Source organism: Molothrus ater, chromosome 13, assembly GCF_012460135.2.
Source record: "Molothrus ater isolate BHLD 08-10-18 breed brown headed cowbird chromosome 13, BPBGC_Mater_1.1, whole genome shotgun sequence".
In the NCBI taxonomy this organism is placed as follows: Eukaryota; Metazoa; Chordata; class Aves; order Passeriformes; family Icteridae; genus Molothrus; species Molothrus ater.
Genome location: NC_050490.2, coordinates 20,243,944 through 20,263,385, shown reverse-complemented (window position 1 = coordinate 20,263,385; position 19,442 = coordinate 20,243,944). Strand labels below are relative to the sequence as shown.

The 19,442-nt window shown below is 67.9% G+C and overlaps 3 protein-coding genes across 3 annotated transcripts; 1 reads left to right on the top strand and 2 right to left on the bottom strand.

Moving 5' to 3' along the window:
• Positions 1-8: 8 nt before the first annotated feature.
• On the bottom strand, positions 9-1,107 carry GDPGP1 (GDP-D-glucose phosphorylase 1). Its single transcript, XM_036389407.2, has one exon. It carries the CDS (start codon positions 1,073-1,075, stop codon positions 17-19), a length of 1,059 nt encoding a protein of 352 aa, XP_036245300.1. The 5' UTR covers positions 1,076-1,107; the 3' UTR covers positions 9-16.
• Positions 658-3,985, top strand: CIB1 (calcium and integrin binding 1). Its single transcript, XM_036389412.2, has 7 exons — positions 658-1,250; positions 1,352-1,386; positions 1,817-1,919; positions 2,298-2,451; positions 2,701-2,819; positions 2,893-2,981; positions 3,225-3,985. The coding sequence occupies exons 1-7, from the start codon at positions 1,200-1,202 to the stop codon at positions 3,244-3,246; spliced, it is 573 nt and encodes a 190-aa protein (XP_036245305.1). The 5' UTR covers positions 658-1,199; the 3' UTR covers positions 3,247-3,985.
• A 1,336-nt stretch (positions 3,986-5,321) lies between these two features.
• SEMA4B (semaphorin 4B) lies at positions 5,322-12,691 on the bottom strand. The gene is made up of 14 exons (XM_036389983.1): positions 12,547-12,691; positions 9,755-9,915; positions 9,458-9,520; positions 9,241-9,339; positions 9,018-9,129; positions 8,679-8,795; positions 8,422-8,579; positions 8,069-8,250; positions 7,833-7,983; positions 7,495-7,705; positions 7,300-7,415; positions 6,996-7,159; positions 6,829-6,923; positions 5,322-6,700 (listed from the first exon to the last, which is right to left on the bottom strand). The coding sequence occupies exons 1-14, from the start codon at positions 12,632-12,634 to the stop codon at positions 5,925-5,927; spliced, it is 2,493 nt and encodes an 830-aa protein (XP_036245876.1). The 5' UTR covers positions 12,635-12,691; the 3' UTR covers positions 5,322-5,924.
• Between the last annotated feature and the right edge of the window lie 6,751 nt (positions 12,692-19,442).

Genomic DNA, 19,442 nt, shown 5'->3' with positions numbered 1-19,442 from the left:
GCCGCCGTCCGTGCCATCACCGCTCCAGCAGCCGCGCCAGCTCCCCGCCCAGATGCAGCAGTTCGGGCTCGGGCAGCAGGTGCTGGCGGATGGCGCTCAGGGCCTGCTCCTCGGTGATGTCCCGGTAGAGCGGCTCGGCGGGCAGCGGCAGCAGCCCCGCCAGCTCGCACAACGCCACGGCGAAGGGCTCGCCCGCCTTGGGGCCGAAGAGCGGCCGGCGCGCCCACAGCAGCACCCGCAGCCCGCGGCCGCCCCCGGGCCCCGCCGGCGGGTCGCCCCGCGTGGCCAGCACGTTGCAGGCCAGCCCGGCAGCGCCCAGGTGCTCGGCCGCCCGGCACACGGCCCGCGACACCGGCTCTAGCGCCGTGGGGCCGGCGGCGAAGAAGAGGAAGGCGGGGGCCGGTCCGGCGCGGAGCAGCGCCAGGCGCGGCCCCAGCGGCTCGGCCGGCGCCTCCTCCAGCGGCAGCGGGCGGTCCAGGTAGAGCCCGTGCAGGTGCAGGTGGTTCACCGAGGCGCCGCCGCCCAGCCCGTTGAAGCCCACGCGGAAGCCGGGGTGGGCGCTGAGCAGCGCCGCCTCCAGCGCCCCGCGCAGCGCCGGGGCCGTCAGCGCCTGCGGCAGCCGCCGCGCCGGCTCCGGCAGCAGCAGCACGTGTCCCCGCTCCAGCGGGCTGGCGTTGATCGCCACCAGCAGCGGCTCCGGGCCGCCGGCGCGGCGCAGGCGGAACAGCAGCTCGGCGGGGCGCAGCCGGGTGAAGTTGAAGACGGCGGGGTCGAAGGGGTCGCGGAGGCTGCGGACGGGCTGCGGCGGGCGGCGCTCCGCGCTGCGCTGCTCGTTCAGCTGCGCCACGAGGCGCACGGCGCCGGGCAGGACGCGGGTGGGCAGCGCTCCCAGCCGGTACCGGAACAGTCCCCGCTCCATACGGTCGCTCCAGCCCGCCAGCAGCACCCGGTCGAACCGGGAGGGCGCGGAGCCCGGGTCGCCCCAGCCGGCTGCCTGCAGCACGAAGTCCTCCTCGCTGTACACGAACTCCTCGGGGCTCGGTTCGCCCGGCTCCCCTCCCGCCGTGGCCGCCATCTCCGCGGTGGCGGGGCCGGCAGCTCGCCTTGTGCCGGGCGGGCGGGGCCGGCGGTACGTGCGCGTTTGCCCCGCCCGGGGCGGGCAGCGGCGGCGGGCGGGGAAGGCGCAGGGAAGCGGCGCCATGGGCGGCTCGGCCAGTCTGATCCCGCGGGACTTACTGAGCGAGTACCAGGTACCGGTACCGGCACCGGGGCACAGGGCCGGCTGCAGGGCCCCGCTGGGGTGCCCTGCCTCGGGCCCCGGTGTCGGTGCTGAGCCGTGCTGTCCCCGCAGGAGCTGACGTTCCTGAGCAAGCAGGAGATCTTGCTGTAAGTACCGCCGTGAGTGCCCCCCCGCCTGCCAGCCCGGTCCCGCAGGGCTTCAGCCTCTGCCGCGGGGCACGGAGAGCTCCCGTTCCGCCCCGCTGAGCCGGGCGGTGCCGGTGGTACTCCCTACGAGCCGGCTGTGACGGGGCCAAGGTCCGCGGGTGCTGCCGGTGACGCCCTGACCCGGGGCTGGGGCTGGGGCCGTCCCGGTGACCCTCCGGCAGTCCCGGAGCCGGGTGGGCAGCAGCCGGACCGGCCCCTCTCCCTGCCCCCGGAGCAGGGTGGGAGCCCGGCCCGGCCCGGCCCGGCAGAGCCGGCAGGAGCGGTGGGAACGGGCCAGCCCGCCCCGGGGAGCGCGGCCGGTGCCGGATGGGCACCATGGTGCTGCCACCTGCTCGGACCACAGAGCCGCTCTCTTTCTTGCCTCTTAAAGTGCCTACAAGAGGTTCAGTGAACTGCTGCCAAAGGAGGAGAGGGAGAACGCCTGCTCGGTGCGGGTCCCCAAGAGCCAGATCCTGACGCTGCCTGAGCTGCGGGTATGGTGCCTGGCACACATGGGACACTGCTGCTCCGGGTTAGGGCCCGTGCACCCAGCACGGCCTCGCTGTGCCAATAGCGAGCTTCCCTGTCCTCACCGAGCAACTGACGATCCCAGGGATCCCTGCTGTGCCATGGAGGATCCCAAGGGTCCCTGCTGTGCAGGATCCTGGGGGTTCCTGCTGTGCCACAGGGGACCCTGCTTATCCCTGCTGCACGGGGCTGCACCCCGGGAGGCGCGCAGGACAGACATCACCATGCTGTGGGTGATGGAGCAGTGGCAGAGCGGGGCACCTGCTTACCTGCAGCCACAGCCAAGGTGTTCCTGATGGGGCCAGCAGGGCCCAGCCCTGCCTGAGCCATTCCCGTGTCCACAGGCAAACCCCTTCCAGCAGCGCATCTGCCACGTGTTCTCAACCTCAGAGATCGAGGATGGCAGCATGTCCTTTGAAGACTTCCTTGATATGCTGAGTGTCTTCAGCGATTCTGCCACCTCTGACATCAAATCCTACTATGCCTTCCGCATCTTTGGTAAGGCTGGGGACAGGTGCTGTGTTCTGGGACCGCTGCACCTTGAGGAAGCGGGAGCAGGGTGATGAATTGATGTTCAGGAGGGCTGGAAGTGCCCTTGGAGCACCCATGGGGATGGTGGCTTTAGGAACTCCCTGTGAGAACAGCTGGTTTGGCATGGTGAGGTGCACGGAGGGGTACAGTGCTGGTGTCTGTGACCCCCTGGGGTCACTGTGGGCCTCCCAAAACCTACCTTGTCTGTCCCCACAGACTTTGATAATGATGGGATTCTGGACAGGAAGGACCTGGAGCAACTGGTGAACTGCCTGACAGGGCAAGGCGAGGGGTCCCGGCTGAGCAGCGCAGAGATGGACCAGCTCATCCAAAATGTGAGGGCTCCCAGCCAGGGCACGGGCACTGCAGAGCCCCAGGCACAGAGCTCACTGCTCCCCTTCCCCACAGATCCTGGAGGAGTCCGACATCGACAAGGACGGCACCATCAACCTTGCCGAGTTCCAGCACGTTGTCTCCCGCTCCCCCGACTTCGCCAGGTGGGGGTCCCCAGAGCCTGGCGGGGGTTCATCATTGCTCAGCTTGCACTGGGGCAGAGCTGTGGTGCAGGAGGGCAGGGCTGCCCTGTGCCAAGTGTGCTGTAATGGCAGAGAGCTCTGCATCCCCTGCTGGCTCTGCAGAGCCTCTCCCACACCGGGATTCTGGTCCCTGCAGCGCCGGGTGCTTGTAAAGCCTTTGTGTCACCTAGCAAGCAGGTGCAGATCCTGTCATATCTCTTGCAGCTCCTTCAAGATTGTCCTGTGAGCCTCTGGCTGTCCAGCAGCACTCCTCCAGCTCCTCCAGCACTGCTCCAGTTCCTGCAGCTCTCTGTGGGCTCAGCCATTTCCTCTTTCAGGGAGCACAGATCTGGCCCCTCAGTGGCCCGGCTGTGCTGCAATGCCTTGGGCAGGAACCCTCCTGCTCCCCTCTCAGGTGCCTGCTTGGCAGCAGGGAGTCCCAGGAATCTGCCTCTCCTTCGGCCCTTCTGCTGTCTTAGCATTAGAATTTGAATCCCTATGCATTCCAAGGGCAGCTCTGCTCCTGCCTGGGGCCACTCTGCACCAGCACAGCCCCTCTCTGCCCTCAGGACCAATTCCTACCTTGTGCCTTCCAGCAGCAGGCAGGGAGCTGCCTCCCCTGCCAACCTCTTCTGCCTCTGCTGTATTTCTGGGGGCCTGCCTGCTGCCACGTGGATCCATTTCTCTGAGCAGTAACTGAGCGTGGGTCCTCTGAGCAATAACCAAAAAGTGGATCATTTTCCACAAGCAATAGCCTAAATGGGGGTGCTTTCTCTGAGCAGTCACCCAGGAGTCACTGTACAGGTGCCTCCCCAGAGCAGAGCTGTCCCCCCACGGCTGTGCTCAGAGCCTGCACTCCTCCTCCTCCTCCTCCCATTCTGTCTTTGCCCTCTTCTGGCTCCAGCACAGCAGCTGCTCTGCCGCCCTGGCCTCTTCCTCCCCCAGTCCCTGTGAGGACACAATTAAAGGGCTCTGGTTTCACCCTTGCTCTTTGCTGCCTTTGTCTGGCTGCGGGACGGGTGCCACCAGGGTGTTGGGGACATGGGCTCCTGCCAGCCCTCTCTGCCTGCCGCCAGCCGCCACTGCAGGGGACGGCTCCACGTCCTGCTCCACCACAGCCCTTCCAGGGCCACCTCCTTCCCTCCCCCCTCCACACTGGGGTCCTTCTGTGCTCAGTGCTCAGGCTGGGGCACTGAGGGGAGCCCTGGGCAGCGAGCGGCACTGTCACTGGTCACTGCGGGCAGCAGAGCAGCACGGTCCTTTGTCCTTGCTCAGGATCCTCTCTGCCCTGCCAGGACTGCTGTGGGTCCGGCTGGCCCCGCAGAGCCCCGTACTGGGGCAAAGCAGCTGATGGCTCTCGGGGCTCTGGCGTGGCTGTTTCTCACACGGTGGCTCCTGCTCCTGGCGCTGCCAGCCCTTCCAGCTCGCTGCCCCACGGTGCTGACAGTATCTGCCCGTGCCCCTACAGCCCCAGGGCTGTGTCTCTTGGCAGCTCACCAGCCAACGCCTCCAGTGGCTTTTTTGATGTCCCAGAACAGGCTGTGCAGGAAGTTCAGTGCACAGGTCCAGCTGGGAGCAAGCAAGGCAGTGCTGGTCCCTCGGGGGAATCCTGCCTGGACACGCCATCTCTGTGGAGCTCACCACTTCCCCCAGCCCTGTGCTGGCACTGCCGGTGCTTCCCAGTTGTGTGAGGGCTCAAAACCAGCACTGGCTGCAATCCCAGGCCTCGCCCTCAGCCACCACGGAGTCAGGTCCTGCTGGCGAGGTGTGCAGGGCCAGCCCAGAGCAGGGTGGGGTGGGGACAAGGACCTGATGCTCCCTGCGTGGGCAGTGGGTCCCACATGCAGCACAGCACTGTGGTCCTGGGAAGGGAGCTGTCACAGCCTCTCTCCTGCTGGGGGCTGCCTTCCTCCCAGCCCCAGGCCCCAAATTTTCTTACTCCTGGTCACCTCTGCTCTCTCCTGTTTCTCATGGTGCCAGGATGGCATCACCCCATCGCTCTGCACTCCCCCACCACAGGGCCTCCCTGCCCCACACTGCCACGGCACGGGCCTCAGGCACAGCCCCAGGACAGCCCAGGGCTGCCAGCAGGTCACAGGGACACCGCCACTGTCCCTGCAGGGCCCCGCGTGCCCTGGCCCAGTGCTCAGCCAAGCACACGAGGAGGGGACTCCACAGAGCTGATGGCCAGCACAGCCCTCTGCCCCCTCTGGAGGCGTGGGCAGATCTGCCTCTGACTGCAGTGAGAGCCAGACGTGGCTGCTCTCCACGGGGCCAGCTGGGATGGTTCTGGCCTAGGAAGGCACTGAGCCCTGCCGCACACACGTGTCTGAAGGACTTTATATAAAAACAAGAGACGTTTCCACACACGCACGTGGGGCCGTGGGGGGTGTTCCTGCCCACCCAGCGCAGGGAAAGCTGTTCCCAGCTCCCCTTCCCCGGACACAATTCACATTTTCCACATATTAAAAACGAACCAAGCACAGACACACAGCACGTGCCGCGGGGCTGGCGCTGCCCAGCCGCACGCGTGGCCCTGGGTCCCCAGCGGGACGTCACAGTGAGTTGGGGCACGAGGGGTCTGCGGCCGCCCCCTCCTGCCCTCTGCATAGAGGGAGTCAGGGCCTGGCACCAGCAGCCTGAGCCAGGAGCCGTGTCCATCCCTGCAGCAGGGACGCCGGGCTGGAGCCGTCCTGCAGGGCCCTGGAGGGCATCAGGCACCCCTCACATCCACAAGTACCGAGGTGATGCCAGGGAGCCCGCCAGGCTCTAGGCCCCACTGGCTGGTGGGCGCTGCCGCAGAGAGTGAGTGCCAGGCTCTGGGCATGCACACACAGACAACACGGACCCTGGCAGTGGTGCATGGTCCAGTGAGGCTCAGCAGAGCAGAGGCAGTGGTGAGTGAGGGCTCGGCTCTCGTCCCCGTCACACCACCGAGTCCTGGATCTCGGAGCCCAGGCGCACCCGGGGTCTTTGGCAGGCAGGAGACACCTCCACAAAGCTGTCACGGACGTGGAGAGGCCTCTTCTCTGACTCAGAGAAGGTGCGTGGGGGTCCTGGGGGCTCATGCACGGGGGTACTGACAATGTAGTTGTCCTGCAGGGCCTGGTAGCCCTTGTGCTCAGGAGCCGTGCTGGGCAGGCTGCTGCCATTCAGGGGCAGGCTCTCCACTGGCTTGCGGGGCGGCTTCTGGTGCCTGCTGGGGTCGCTGGGCTCCAGCAAGGCCTTCATGCCGTCACGGTGCCGGTGCAGCACGAAGAAGGCCAGCACGAGGACGGCGGCGGCAAAGAGCACACACATCACCAGGAACTCGGTCCAGTAGGTCTTGCCGTCCAGCCGTGCTGCAGCGCTGCCCACCGCTGAGGTGCTCCGTGATGTGCTGACCGTCTCCAGGGCGTCACGGCCAGCAGCCACCTTCCTGCCAGGGTCTGCTGGCCCGAGGGCTGGCTCTTGCACGCCCACGCAGTAGCTGGCCATCAGCTTGCGGAAGCCCTCCTCCAGCGACCAGCACTCGTAGGTGCCTGCACGCTCCGGGCTGCCCACCAGAATGAGGGCCCCGTCGGGCAGCACCAGGTAGGAGGCGTTGACAGGAGCCCCGTTGTGCAGCCAGCTCCGCGAGGCCAGGTTGGAGAGCAGCCGGCACGGCAGCGGCCGCACTGCGTTGGGAGGGAGCTGGATCTGCTGGCACGGTGAGCCTGAGGCTGCAGACAGAACCCATGGGAACATCAGCGAGGGGACCCCAGCCATGGGCAGGGGCTGCTAATGGTGGAGCAGGAGTCTGGGGGATCCCCCGGGACACGCACTCACAGCAGCACCAGCGGGAGCTCACCTGGGGACAGGAGGATGCGGGGACGGGGCTGGGAGGCGTTGGCCGGCTGGCAGAGCCGCTCCGTGTCGGCATCCTCAATGTCCTGTGCCCAGAGCCTGGGAACAGAGGGAGGGCAGGGCAGTGGGGTGCCCTGGGGTGGAGGGGATGGCAGAGGGTGCAGCACTTACTGTGGGTGTGCCAGGGGATGTGGGGTGAGCCTGCGACAGGCACCCTGGCTCCAGGCGCAGAAGGGGTCCCGTGCCAGCACACATTCCCCACAGCTGCGGTACAGGCTGCAGTTGGCAAAGGGCACCTGGGCCACTGCTGTGTAGGTGGCTGCGTACACAAGGCCCTGCGGGAGGGGACACGCTGGGGTCAGAGGGGTGGGCTCCTGCACGCCCCTGCCTTTCCAGGTCTCTGTCCCCCATCCCACAATCAGGACCTGCCCCAAGCAGGCTGAGCCCCCAGTGCCCCCCTCGCCCCGGCTCCTGCCTGGTGCTGGTCCAGCAGCAGCTGGAGAATGGGCTGCCCATCAGGGAAGAGGCGGATCTCCTCAATGATGTGCACGCCGTGGTTCACCCGCACGGCCTTGTGCAGCCGCCCGTCATCTGCAAACAGAGGGGCTGTGTTGAGCAGGGCCAGGGTGCAGGGCACACAGCCTGCCCCGCACAGCCCGCCTGCACCCACCCGTGCCCAGGAAGAGGACGTCGTAGGTGCTGTGCAGGCCGGGCGCGCGGTGCACGCCGATCTGCTGGTAGCGCCGCTGGCTCTGCAGCAGCAGCGGCTGGCTGCGCACCGGGCTGTCCATCAGGAAGTGGTCCTTGATAAAGTTCAGCACCCGATCTGGCATCTGCAGCGATGAATTGATCTTCAGGTGCCGCGTGTGGCTGGTGATGCACTGCAGGGAAAGGAAGGGGCTCGGAAGGGCTTGGGGAAGTGGCTGGGTACCGTGCTGTGGCAGCCATTGGGACCAGGAGAGCAACAGGGCAGTGCTGCGCTCGGGCAGGTGCCAAGGGGCCACCTACCATGCCTGGCCGGGGCTCTGGCACAGGGCTGGTGTCCGTGTACCACTGCTGCGTCTCGCGGTTCACCTCCTTGTAGAGCCCGCCGAAGGCGCGCTGCACGCTGCGCATGGGGAAGGCGCAGACGGCCGAGCTGCCCAGCCCGCCCTTGTTCCTGGTGAGGACAGGCAGAGCCCACAGCAAGATCAGTGCCTGGCTCTGCCAAACCCCCCGTGCTGCCCTGGGTCCCCACCACTCACCACTGCGAGGTGAAGACACCGTAGAAGAGCGTCTCCCTCCAGCGCAGCTCACCCGGGGTGAGCACAAAGATGTCCTGCAGCACGTTGAAGGGGAACCCATCCTCAGGGTGTGAGCAGAGCAGCTGTGCCTTCAGGAAGGTTGTCCAGCGCCGCTGCAGCACACGCTCCCCGCCCTGGTCCCCCTGCGTGGCACAGTGGGTCAGGGGGCGATGCTGCGGCCGCGGGGCACCCAACGTGCTGAGAGAATGGGGGGTCCAGGCACCAGGGGGTGGAGATATGCAGGATGGCCCCACATCCCCCCACCCCAGCAGCCCCAGGCACAGCCCCACATGCCCCTGCTGCCTTATGCCCACCTTGCACACACGTGCGATGCGGGAGACGATGGTGTTCTCAAAATAGTCAAACTCTTTCCCAGTCTCGCTGAAGAAGAAGTAGACCTTGTCGTCGTCACCCTCAGGGTTGCCGGCAGGGAGGCTCTCCCGCAGGTAGGCTGAGCCCACAAACGCTGGGTCTGGGGGTACAAGCACCCTCAGCACTCTGGCCCCAGCCCTTGCCTCCCACACTGCAGGGGAGAGGGACCCCAAGCAGCCGTGCCAGCCCCAGCTCTCACCTTGCAGCCAGTTGAGGGAGTTCTCGGTCTTGAGGGCGATGCGGCTCTCCTGGCTGCGGGAGATGGTCGGCTCGTTGCCCTGGAAGTTGCTGACGGTCCCGGCGTAGAGCTCACCATCTGCCAAAGACAAGTTCCTGCTGGGACCCGCCACGTGCCACCAGCACGGCCCTGCGTCCCGCTGGGGCTGAGATAGCCTGGCCTTGGCACAGCTTGGCCAGGCAGACGCAGGGACAGGAGGCACGGGGAGGAGGGCAAAGGTCCCAGGGGGCTGCAGGGAGGGTGAGGGCTGCAGGGGGGCAAAGGGAGGAAGGGCGAGGGTCCCAGGGCATCGTGCCTTACCGACCATGACAGCTGTGGAGCGGTACTCAGGGTCAAAGGGGCAGCGTCCCTTCCCGTCCTCCAGCACCACCTTCCCCGACGCATCCCGCTCCAGGCTGAAGTGCTGCACGTTCTGCAACAGGAGGAGGCTGTCAGCCAGCAGCACTCGTCCCAGTGCCAAGGACCCCACTGCAGGGCCCTGGCAGCACGGGTGTCCTGCAGGGAACCCTGTTCCTGTACTCACGATGTAGGCGCAGGCTGGGCTGAAGGCGCAGGTCCCACAGGTGTACAGGTGGGTGCTGTTCAGCTGCAGCAGCAGCTTGATGTAGTTGTGACAGTCCCTCTGTGGGGGTCAGAGGACCCAGCTCAGCCCTTGGCTCAGCTGTCACCCACACCCACCCTGCACAGGGCACTGCCCACACCCACCGCTGCCCCCAGTGCCTGCTGGCAATGGGGCTCACCTGGGGGTCCTTGCCCTTGAACACACACTGCCTCTTCTTCTCCTCATCTGCACTCCACAGCAGCTGTGGAGAAGGGACAGTCACTGGGAGTGCCCCCATCCCTGGCTGGTCAACCCACACTCTCTTGGGCTTGCTCATAGCAACCATATCCTCCCCACCTCAATCATCCTGCTCTGGCACAGTAGCTCCTGAACGCACGATGGCTCACACGGACCCAAATGCTGGTGGGGATCCCCTGCACTCCAGCTGGGTGCCCCCTCCCTCCCCAAGGGCCACCCAGCCCATCCCTGGGCTCACCCTACGAACTGGGGAGCTGGGCTGAAAGTTGCTGGTGTTGAGGGTGAGGAGCAGCTCTCGTGCCCCCAGGTAGAGGGTCCCACCGTCCGGGCTCAGCAGCAGGGCCGTGTAGTTGGACACCCCAGGTGCCTCAAAGCGCCGCACCACCCTCTCGGCTGAGTCTGTGGGGCAGAGTGACAGGCATCAGCCTCGTGCTGGCACCTCACCCCAGGACCCTGTACCATGGCTGCTCCTGGCTCCTCTGCCCAGCACCTCGGCCATGCCACCCACCCGGAGCAGCCAGGGCCAGATCCAGCTCTGCCCACACTGCCAGACACACCGCAGTGAACTGTGCAGGGCCGTGCTAGTGCCCGAGGCCACCGCGAGGCTCAGCCACCTCCTGGCCCTGAGGATGCCACAACAGCCCTGCCTAGCACTGGGGTAGCTGCCCAGCCATGTCCAGCCCTGGAGCTCAGCCCTGCAGCATGGGAGGCTCAGCCCAGCCCAGGCCCACAGGGACCCCAGCCTCACGGCAGGGAGAGATGAGTGCTGGGAGTATCCTCATGCCCCAGCTCACAGGCTCAGCCTCTGCAAAACACAGGGCTCAGCCCGTGCTGGGTGCAGAGCTCAGTCCTGTGTTGGGCGTAGGGCTCAGCCCCGTGATTCCCACACTGCCCCACAGGGCTCAGCCCGTGCTGGGTGCGGGGCTCAGCCCGTGCTGGGTGCGGGGCTCAGCCCGTGCTGGGTGCGGGGCTCAGCCCGTGCTGGGTGCGGGGCTCAGCCCGTGCTGGGTGTGGGGCTCAGCCCGTGCTGCCCACACTGCCCCACAGGGCTCAGCCCGTGCTGGGTGCAGGGCTCAGCCCCGTGCTGGATGTGGGGCTCAGCTCCGTGCTGCCCACACTGCCCCGCGGGGCTCAGCCTGTGCCGGGCACGGGCCAGTGGCCGTGCTTAGTCCATGCTGAGTCAGGGGGCGCCCGTCCTGTCCCGCCCCATGCCGTCCTGTCCCGCGTGGGTGGCCTGGCCCCGGAAGCCCTTCCTCTCCTAGCGCCGCTCTGAATCAGATGGGCCTGGCTGTGTGAGCGGGACATGTCGGGCTGACTCATGCTGCCAACTCCCTGACCCTCTGGGGACTCCCTGACCTCCCCCAACCCCCTGCCTGCTCCCAGAGCCCCACTAGGACAACAAACCCAGAGCTCCTGCCAGGCCCTGCCTGGTGAGAGCCACTGTGAGGGATCGAGGAGCTGTGGGGCAATGGTGCTGTGGGGAGCACCCCGTGGCTCTCACCTCCCATTGCTCCACAAACCCCAGGTGCCCCTAGATGGAGCAGCATCTCCCCCATTCCGGGGGGCTCAGCTGGCCCTAGCACCAGCCCAGCTCTCCACAGCGGTGCAGAGAGGAGGAAGCTGATGCCCCAGGGCATCCTCCTGTGAGGGGCCCTGCACCCTAGTGGCGGGGTGATGCCACCCGTGGTGGGCACGGCAGCGGAGGGGCAACGGGGCCCCTGTGCCTTGCAGAGCTGTGCCGACACGGGAGCTAGCTGCTGGTGTGGCTGCCAGGGACCTGTCAGGACAAGACCTGCTTCTTCCAGACAAACCTGCTGCAGGCACATCCAGTGCTCCCAGGGGAGCAGCTCCCAGCTCCTCCCTCCCACCGACCGCAGCCCCACGTGGCCAGCACCTTGGGAGCCACCACCGGACACACACCGGCCACCGGCCCGTGCTCCCCGCCCAGCTCCCCCGCCTCGCTGGGGTCCAGGCCGGGATCCCCGGGCACTGCCCGTGGCTGCAGCCCCACAACTCCCACAGGTGTGCAGAGCACAGGGCAGAACCGGTCTGTGCAGGCAGGGCCAGGCAGCGTGGCTCAACACGGCACAGCACAGCGTGGCACGATGCCGAGCTGGTTGTCTCACTGTGTCCCAGCCTCCTGTCCAGCTCAGCAGGTCCCACATCTGCTGGAGCCACCACGGCCGCGGCCAGCGGTCATGGGAGCATGTGGTGGGGCCACATCTACACCAGTGAGCTGCAGCACGCTGAGCCAGGGAGCGCTCGCAGCTGCCCAAACCACGGCACCCTCCCAGCGCAGGACGGGATGGGCTTTGCTGGCCGGCAGCAGCTGGATCCAGCCACCTTCTGGCAGCACAGCCGTGGGTGGCTCCCCCGCACGGCACAGCTGCCAGAGTGAGCCCGAGCACAGCGTGCCCCACGGCTCGCCCAGCCCGTGCCAGCTGCTGGGGGCTCTGCAAGGCAGGAGGGGGCTGCAAACAGGCGCCCCACTTGTTACAGTTCTGCCTGGCCTAGCACCCTCCCGGATGTCCTGCCTGGCCCCTGCCCAGTGCAGCCCCCAGCACTCGGGCCACGCAGCTGACAAGTGCCTGCAGAGGGGCTCGGAGCTGTCCGGAGCAGAGCACGGCACAGAAGGGGCTGTGGCGCGTTCCCCACCCCAGGGACACACTGAGCAGAGTGCCCCGGCCGGCTCAGCCCGCCCCGTCTGGTACGGGGCACAAGTGATCCCGGGCGGCCCCGGCACACCCACCCCCGGAGCGGGTCTGCACGGGGGCCTGTGTGATCCCACACCCCGCAGCATCCCCGGGCTCTGCCCCAGCCCTGCTCCGTGTCCCGCTGACGGAGGGCTCCCCGTGTCCCGGGGAGCTGGCGGGGCTGTCACACGGCGTTCCCACGCGGCGTTCAGAGCCCGGGGGGACGCGGGACGCTCCGCCGCCTCGGGGGAGACGCCAGCCGGAGCCCTCGGCGGGGGCTGGCTCCCCTCCCCGGTGCCGGCGGACCCTCACCCACCGAAGGGCAGCGGACACTCACCGTAGGGCAGGCTGACCCGCGGGACAGGCTCCGGAGCCGCCGAGAGCAGCAGCGCCGCCAGGACCGGCAGCACCGGCCGCGCCGCCATCCCGGAGCGAGCCGCGGGGCTCCGCCGCGGCCGCGAAGCCGCCCGGGCGCTGCAGACCTGCGGGGAGAGAAGGGGCTCAGCGGCTCGGCACGGCACGGCCAGGCCCCGCCCCGCTCCGCCCCACGGCACCGGGCGTACAGCCACGGCCGAGCTCCGCCCGGCCGGACCGAACCGGCCCCGCCCGAGCCCTCCTGACCCATTCCCGAGCCGTACCCAGCCGTTCCCGGGCGCACCGACCCGCTCAGCCCCCGGCCCGCCGGTGCCCCGGGCGGGGTGGGCCGCTCGGAAGAGGAGGCGGGCGGATCCCCGCCGGTACCGCCCCCACGCCGCCCCAGCGGGACCCGGCCCCAGCCCCCGCCCTGCGGCCGCCACGGTCCGGAGGGAACGGGGCTTTGTCCCCGGCGCTAGCGCCAGCCAGGGACTCCCCGCGACCTCCTGCACCCCCGCGGCAGGGAAAGTCGGTGGGGCCGGGATCCCGGGGGGGGGTGCAGGGGGGCTGGCGGGGAGCGTATCTTGCTGTCCCCGGAAAAGCTGTCCCAGGAGTGTCCTGCTGTCCTGGGACAGCTCGGCCCCATGGCTGCTACCAGAGCCGCCCCATGCCCCTCAGCTGTGCCCCACGCCACACTGCTGGGGCTGGGAGCTATGCTCGGCACAGCCCAGCGCTCCCTCCCTCCCTAGGGAGCCATGGGGTACCACGGGGTGCCTGAGCCAGCCCCACCACGGGCACACCTGGCCGGCACCGGTGTCCCCACAGCTAGCACTCGGCACAGGCGACACAGCCCTGCCAGCCCCTGTGCCCGTGCCAGGGGTCCCGCCGAGCAGGCAGGGCTGGGCACGATCTCTGCCTGGCCCTCGGGGGGCTCTGTCCCTGTCCCTGGCTGGGGCGTGGGGAGGGCTCACAGAGCCCTCAGAGCACTGCCCACCCGGCCAGCAGCGCCCACGCAACTGTTATTAATGACAACTCCTTACATCGCCATGGCAACGGGGACAGGGGGACAGAGGGATGGGGTCCGAGGATTCCCCAGGCAGCACACTGGGGCCAGGGTACCCAGCACTGCCCTCCCAGTGTGGGATGTGGGGCAGAGCTTCCCATGTCCTTCTTGGTCAGTACCAGCCCAGGATTGCAATGGTGGGACTCACTTGGAGCCCCCTGCCCAGGAGAAATGCTCCCCACACCCAAGACAACTGTGCCCACACTCCGTGGATGCCTGTGCCCGCACTCCTGGGACAGCCGTGCCCACACTCCCACACTCTGCCTGCCTGGCACTGCCAGATGGTGCCCACTCAGGTCATATCTGATGTCCAGTGCTGGGGCTCTGGGCTGCCCTTCTGCCCAAATCGACTTTGCTCCCTTCCTGTTCCTGCTGCTCCTGCTGTTCCTTCCCAGGCCTGGGACAGTCCCAGCTTCACCCCAGCCTTATCAGCAGCACCTTTTGCCCAGGAAGTGGCACAGACAGACGGGACTCAACTCACCCAGCCGAGCACGTCACTCTGAACAGGGTGGGAGAAGGCACTCACCCTGCAGCCATGGGTCCCTGCCCCACGCCACCTCACGGCATCCTGGGGGGCTCCAGGGACCCGGCTGCCACCTGTGCAGGGCAGTGGGAAGGTTGTGTCAACACCCGGGTGTGATGGCATGCAGGAGAATGGGAGCCCCTGCAGGGAGGGCAGCTGCTCTGGGGTGAGCAGGGAGGGCAGGAGCAGGAGGGAAGGGAAGGGAAGGGAAGGGGCAGGCAGGGAGGGAAAGGAGGGCAGAGCAGGCAGGGAGGGAGGGCAGGAGCAGGCAGCAGAACCAGGCCAGAGCCTGTGCCTTTAAGCGGCACTCCAGCGCTGCTGGCAGCCAGGGCTGTTTACACCAAACTCCCATTTATCTCCTGTCCTGCCCACACAGCTGCCAGCGGGGCAGTGCCGGGGGCACCGCAGCACCCTGCACCGCTCTGCACTCCGGCAGGCCCGTGCGTGCCCCACGCCCTGCTGCAGGCATTGGCGCGCACCGCTGCGGCGGCCGTGCCGCCCTCCCTGCCCACTGCCGGCAATGGGGAAACCTCTCTGGGTGTTTGGGCAGCACCAAAACCCGTGGCCTGGGGTCAGCAGGCAGGTGGGGCAGCGGTTTCTGCACCGAATTCCCACGCCAGCGCCCGCACCCCGCTCCCACTGGCAGCGGGTGCCCGGGAAGGCGGCGATGGAACTGGGCGCTGCTGCTGCCTGCAGAGAGCGGGACGGGCTGTGTGTGCCTCACCACTGCTGCTGCTGCTGCTGCTGCTGCTGCCCACGAGCTCCCAGCTGCCCCCGCAGCCTGCCCCAGCACGGCCCCTGCTCAGGGACCTGCGCCCGGCTCGCACGCTGCCCACGCAGCCGGGCTCTCCCCACCTTGCGGGGCTCACACGCTCGCCCCCGGCTCGGCTGGCTGCTGGGAGCTGCCAGACAGCAGCCGGCAGTGCCTGCTCTGAGCACGCACACGCACGGAGGGTGAGCACGCACGCATGCACACCTGCAGTGCGCGGCGGCGGGCCCTGCACAGCCACAGATGCTCCAGCCCCAGCTGCTCAGCGCCGGCTGCCCGCACACCGCGGGTCTCCCTGGAGCGGGGATACCCGGCCGCAGCTGGAGCGCTCTGCAGCATCCTGACAGCTCCTGGCAGCTCCGACAGCCTGACAGGGCTCCCCACGGGGCCCCGGGGCATCCCCCATTCCACGTGCACCGGCTGTGACACCCTGCCCGGGCAAGGGCCTCCCTCGGGGCCAAGCTGGGCTGGCCCCCCACCTCTCTGGCCCACCGTGAGCTCAGACCCTGCTGCCAGGACCCCCTGGCTGGGGTGTGGGAGGTGACACACAGCCAGCCCTATGCTGCCCCACAGCATCCCCTTCGCCCTGGCAGGGTGCTGTCACACCTGCACCCGGGGCACTGGGTGCCCCACAACACACACCTGTCTCATTGCTCCCATCTCTCCTGCACGATGGCAGAGTCAGTTCTGAGGACAAGAAAGTATCCCCACAGTACACCTGTCCCCTGCAATGCCAGCGCCTGCCCGCACCCCACACTGCCCACGCTGCCTGCCGGGGGAGCTGCAGGATACACGGGGTGCTGCACGGGGCCCCCACTCCTTGCTGGGCAGCCCTGGCACAGGGCAGGGAAGAGCCAGCAGGAAACCCAGCCAGTGAGCAGCCCTGAGCGGCAGCGAGGTGGTGGACTCGGAGCACAGGCATGTCAGCTCCCTGGAGTGTGGGAATGGAGGGTCCGGGTCAGGGATGGGTGCCCCCTTCCCAGCCAGTCCTGACTCTGCAGAGCCCAAACCAGCACTGGTCTCCTCAACCCCACGGCACCCTTGGTCCTGTGGCACCCTCGCTACCATTGCCCTGGTGCACCTTGGGGTCAGAGGGGGTGCCAGCCCCCTAAGCAGCCCCACGCCCAGTTGGAGCAGGCACTAGGGCTCAAGGGATGACCCAAAAGCCCATGGGACCCCAGCCCTCCCTGCACCCCAAGACCAGGGGCTGCCTGGGCACCAGCAGATCCTCAGATGCTGTGGCCACACGTGTGGGATACACAGCACATGTGCACCCCGCAGGTGTCGGGGCACATCACACCCATGGGACACGCTGCACACACGCATGGCCCAGTCCCGAGCGGGCTCTGACACGCCTGCCTGTGAGCAGCTGTGACGCCGTCCTGAGCACCGTGTGTGTGCCTCCACACCCTCGGCCTGCTGCACGCACACCCGGCACATGTAAACACACGCAGACAGGTCACGGGGTGTTCACACCCTGGGCGGCAAACACCGGCCTGGGAACAGGCTGTGGGAACGGCCTGGTGCGCCTGCACCCCACACACACAGCACACACACACAGACACACACAGACACACACACTTACAAATGCACACACACAGGCACACCCACCGGCTCAGTCACACAGGCACACCCAGGTGCACGCACACTGATGCACACACATTGTCACTCACACATTGTCACATACACAGCCACACAGCGATGCACACGCACGTTGTCACACACACACAATCACACAGCGATGCACACACGCTGTCACTCACACACAGTCACACAATCACACAGTCAGTCACACACAGTCACACACACAGTCAGTCACACACACAGTCACACACCCGCACATTTTCACATTCACGCACTCCCAGTCCCCCGCACCCGTCCCTCGGGGACCCCCGTGCACGTGCACACGCGTCCCCTTGCACGGCGCCGTGCCCGCGCACCCGCCCGAGCCCGGCCCTCGCACACGCACCCCGCGGGCACGCCCGCCTCTTGCACACTCGCTGCTCTCACACACATCCCGTGCCCGGTGCCCCCCGCTGCTCACCCGCTCGGCGGCTCCGAGGCGCGGCGGGAGCCGCAGGCGGCGGGGGCGGCTCTGGGCTGTTCCCCCCGGCGGTGGGGGCGGTGCGGGGCGGTGCGGAGGCGGCTCCGGGGGGCTCCGCCCGCAGCACAACAAAGGGCCGCCCCGCCCCGGCCCGCCCCGGCCCGGCCCCGCCGCCGCGCCGGGGGCCCCGGGCCAGCGAGGGCCGGGGACGGCTGCTCCTTGCTGGGCAGTCACCCCCGCTTTGGGGCGGCTGCTCCTTGCTGGGCAGTCACCCCCGCTTTGGGGCGGCTGCTCCCGCCTGGGCAGTCACCCCCGCTTTGGGGCGGCTGCTCCCGCCTGGGCAGTCACCCCCACTTGTGGGGCGGGAACTGTAGGGGGCTGTCGCTGCCCCCACGGTTCCTGGGATGGCACTGGCCCTAAAGGGGTCCTGCCCAGCACTGAGTGTTTCAGTCCCAGCACACTGAGTGGCTTCCAGCACCGTGGGTCTGCTGGGGAGGCTGGTTTTGTGGGCAGCACTCACTGGGGGCCCATCCTGGGGGGTCCCTGGTAGCAGGGGTGGCTATGGGGACACCTAATGCCTGTGTACGTGGCCCCAGGCATCATGATGAGATCCTTGTGGTGGTAGCGAGCTCGAGGAGTTTTGGGGTAATTCATGGGACTGGGCACCTCACAGTGACATGTGGCTCTGCGGGGTTCAGGGACAGCACGGCCGTGGGTGTCCCCACAGTGGCACACTTGGTGGCTGGCAGCTGGGTGTCAGCAGTACCCAGAGCTGCTGGGATCACGGGCACTGAAACACTGCCTGTGCTGGCCGGGCAGGAGTGCCCAGGCAGGGCCCCGCTGGCAGCCCCAGGAGGCCGATGGTCACCCAAGGGGAGACACAGCCCCCACTCCAGCCCGCGGGCCAGCAGCTCTGGGAGGTGCTGAGGGCTCTTGTGTTTGTGGGCAGCAAGAGGGAACACGGCCCCGTCAGCCCCTCGGTGCCCCCGCCACGGGCGGACATACACAGCCCCACGCCGTGTCCTTCTCCTGCTCTGGCTGGGCCCCAAACCTGCACGACCTGTCCCCCCTGAGGTGCCGGCCTCACAGCCAGCCCTGCCGGCCCTCTGTGTCCCCAGGGTGGCCGTGCAGGACACTGGAGCGGAGCAGCGGGAGGTGGCGGGGCCGCGGCCCGGGATGCACGGGCGGTGCCGCTGTGTGGGGCCTGCCAGCCCCGGGCCTGTGCCACATGGCCGCCCTCGGGCCCTCCTCGCGGGGACTGTCCCGGCGCTGGCCTGGCCCCGTCCTGCCGGCGCTGCGGTCACTGGGCGGCTCCGGCCGCGGGGCCAGGGCCAGGGCAGCCGGGGGCAGCCCCGGAGCAGGGCTGGCCGGGGCGGCGGGCTGCGGCAGCCCGGCCTGGCGCTGGGAGCACGGACACCCCGGAGCCCGGCCCCCCCGGCAGCCCGCGGCTCCTGCTCTGGTTAATGTTAAAGCCAGCCGACGTCAAGGACTGCCGCAGCTCCCCCAGCCCCTCCGCCGGGGGCTGCCAGCTACAGGGCTGTTTTTCCTCCCGGAGCAGGCTCTGCCCGTCCCATGTGGCTAAAAAAAGCCATCGGCTTGGCTGGGACAGCAGGACAACAAATTCCCAGTCCCAGTAGTCTCCTGGCAACCCTGGCACACTCCGTGCACCTTCTTGGGGTGCCCCTGGTGTGCATCACCCCCGTCGTCGTTGTCATCATGGTAGTTGTCCTCGTTGTCGTCGTGGTCCTCCTCCTCCTCCTCCTCCTCCTCCTCCTCCTCCTCCCCACGCAGGGCCAGGCGAGGTGAAGGTCCCTGGTGGAACAGTGGCAGTTGCCCTTGTCCTGCTGGATCCAGCTGCCGAGTCACGCGCCAGCCCAGCCGGGAGCAGGGACGCCGGCTTCCATGTAGGGTCAGGCTGTGTCTGCATGCCCCCAGCCCCATGTACCCCCCCCAGTTTCACACGGGGATTTGCAGCTGGGTTTGGTCCCGGTTCTAGGAGGGTTTTTACAGCTGGCTTTTTGATCCTGAGGGTGTCTAATGCCGGTTCCAAGAGGGTTTTTGCAAATGGATCTGGTCCCGGGAGGTGGGGCCATTTGCAATTCCACGAGGGATTTCAAACCGGTGTCTGATCCCCAGGTTTCATCTCATTTCTGGTCCCAGACAGGGTTTTGCAGCTAGGTCTGGTCCCAGGGGGTTTTGTTCCCTGTTTCACGTGGGGATTTAAAACCGGATCAGGTCCTGGGGGAGTTTAGTCCCCATTCCACGTGGGGTTTGGCCACTTATCCGTAACCCCGACGTACCCAGGGATGCAACATCTCTTCGCTGGGAACGGGGAGTGCTGGGGATCGCGGCCGCCCCGTGCTCCGGCGCTGGGGCCGGACGCGGCACAGGCCCGACCCCACCGCGGGACCCCCCGCGGGCCCCTCGGAGCCTCGCGGGGCCCCACGAGGGGAGCGGGGCTCTGTCCCGCCCCGGGGCGG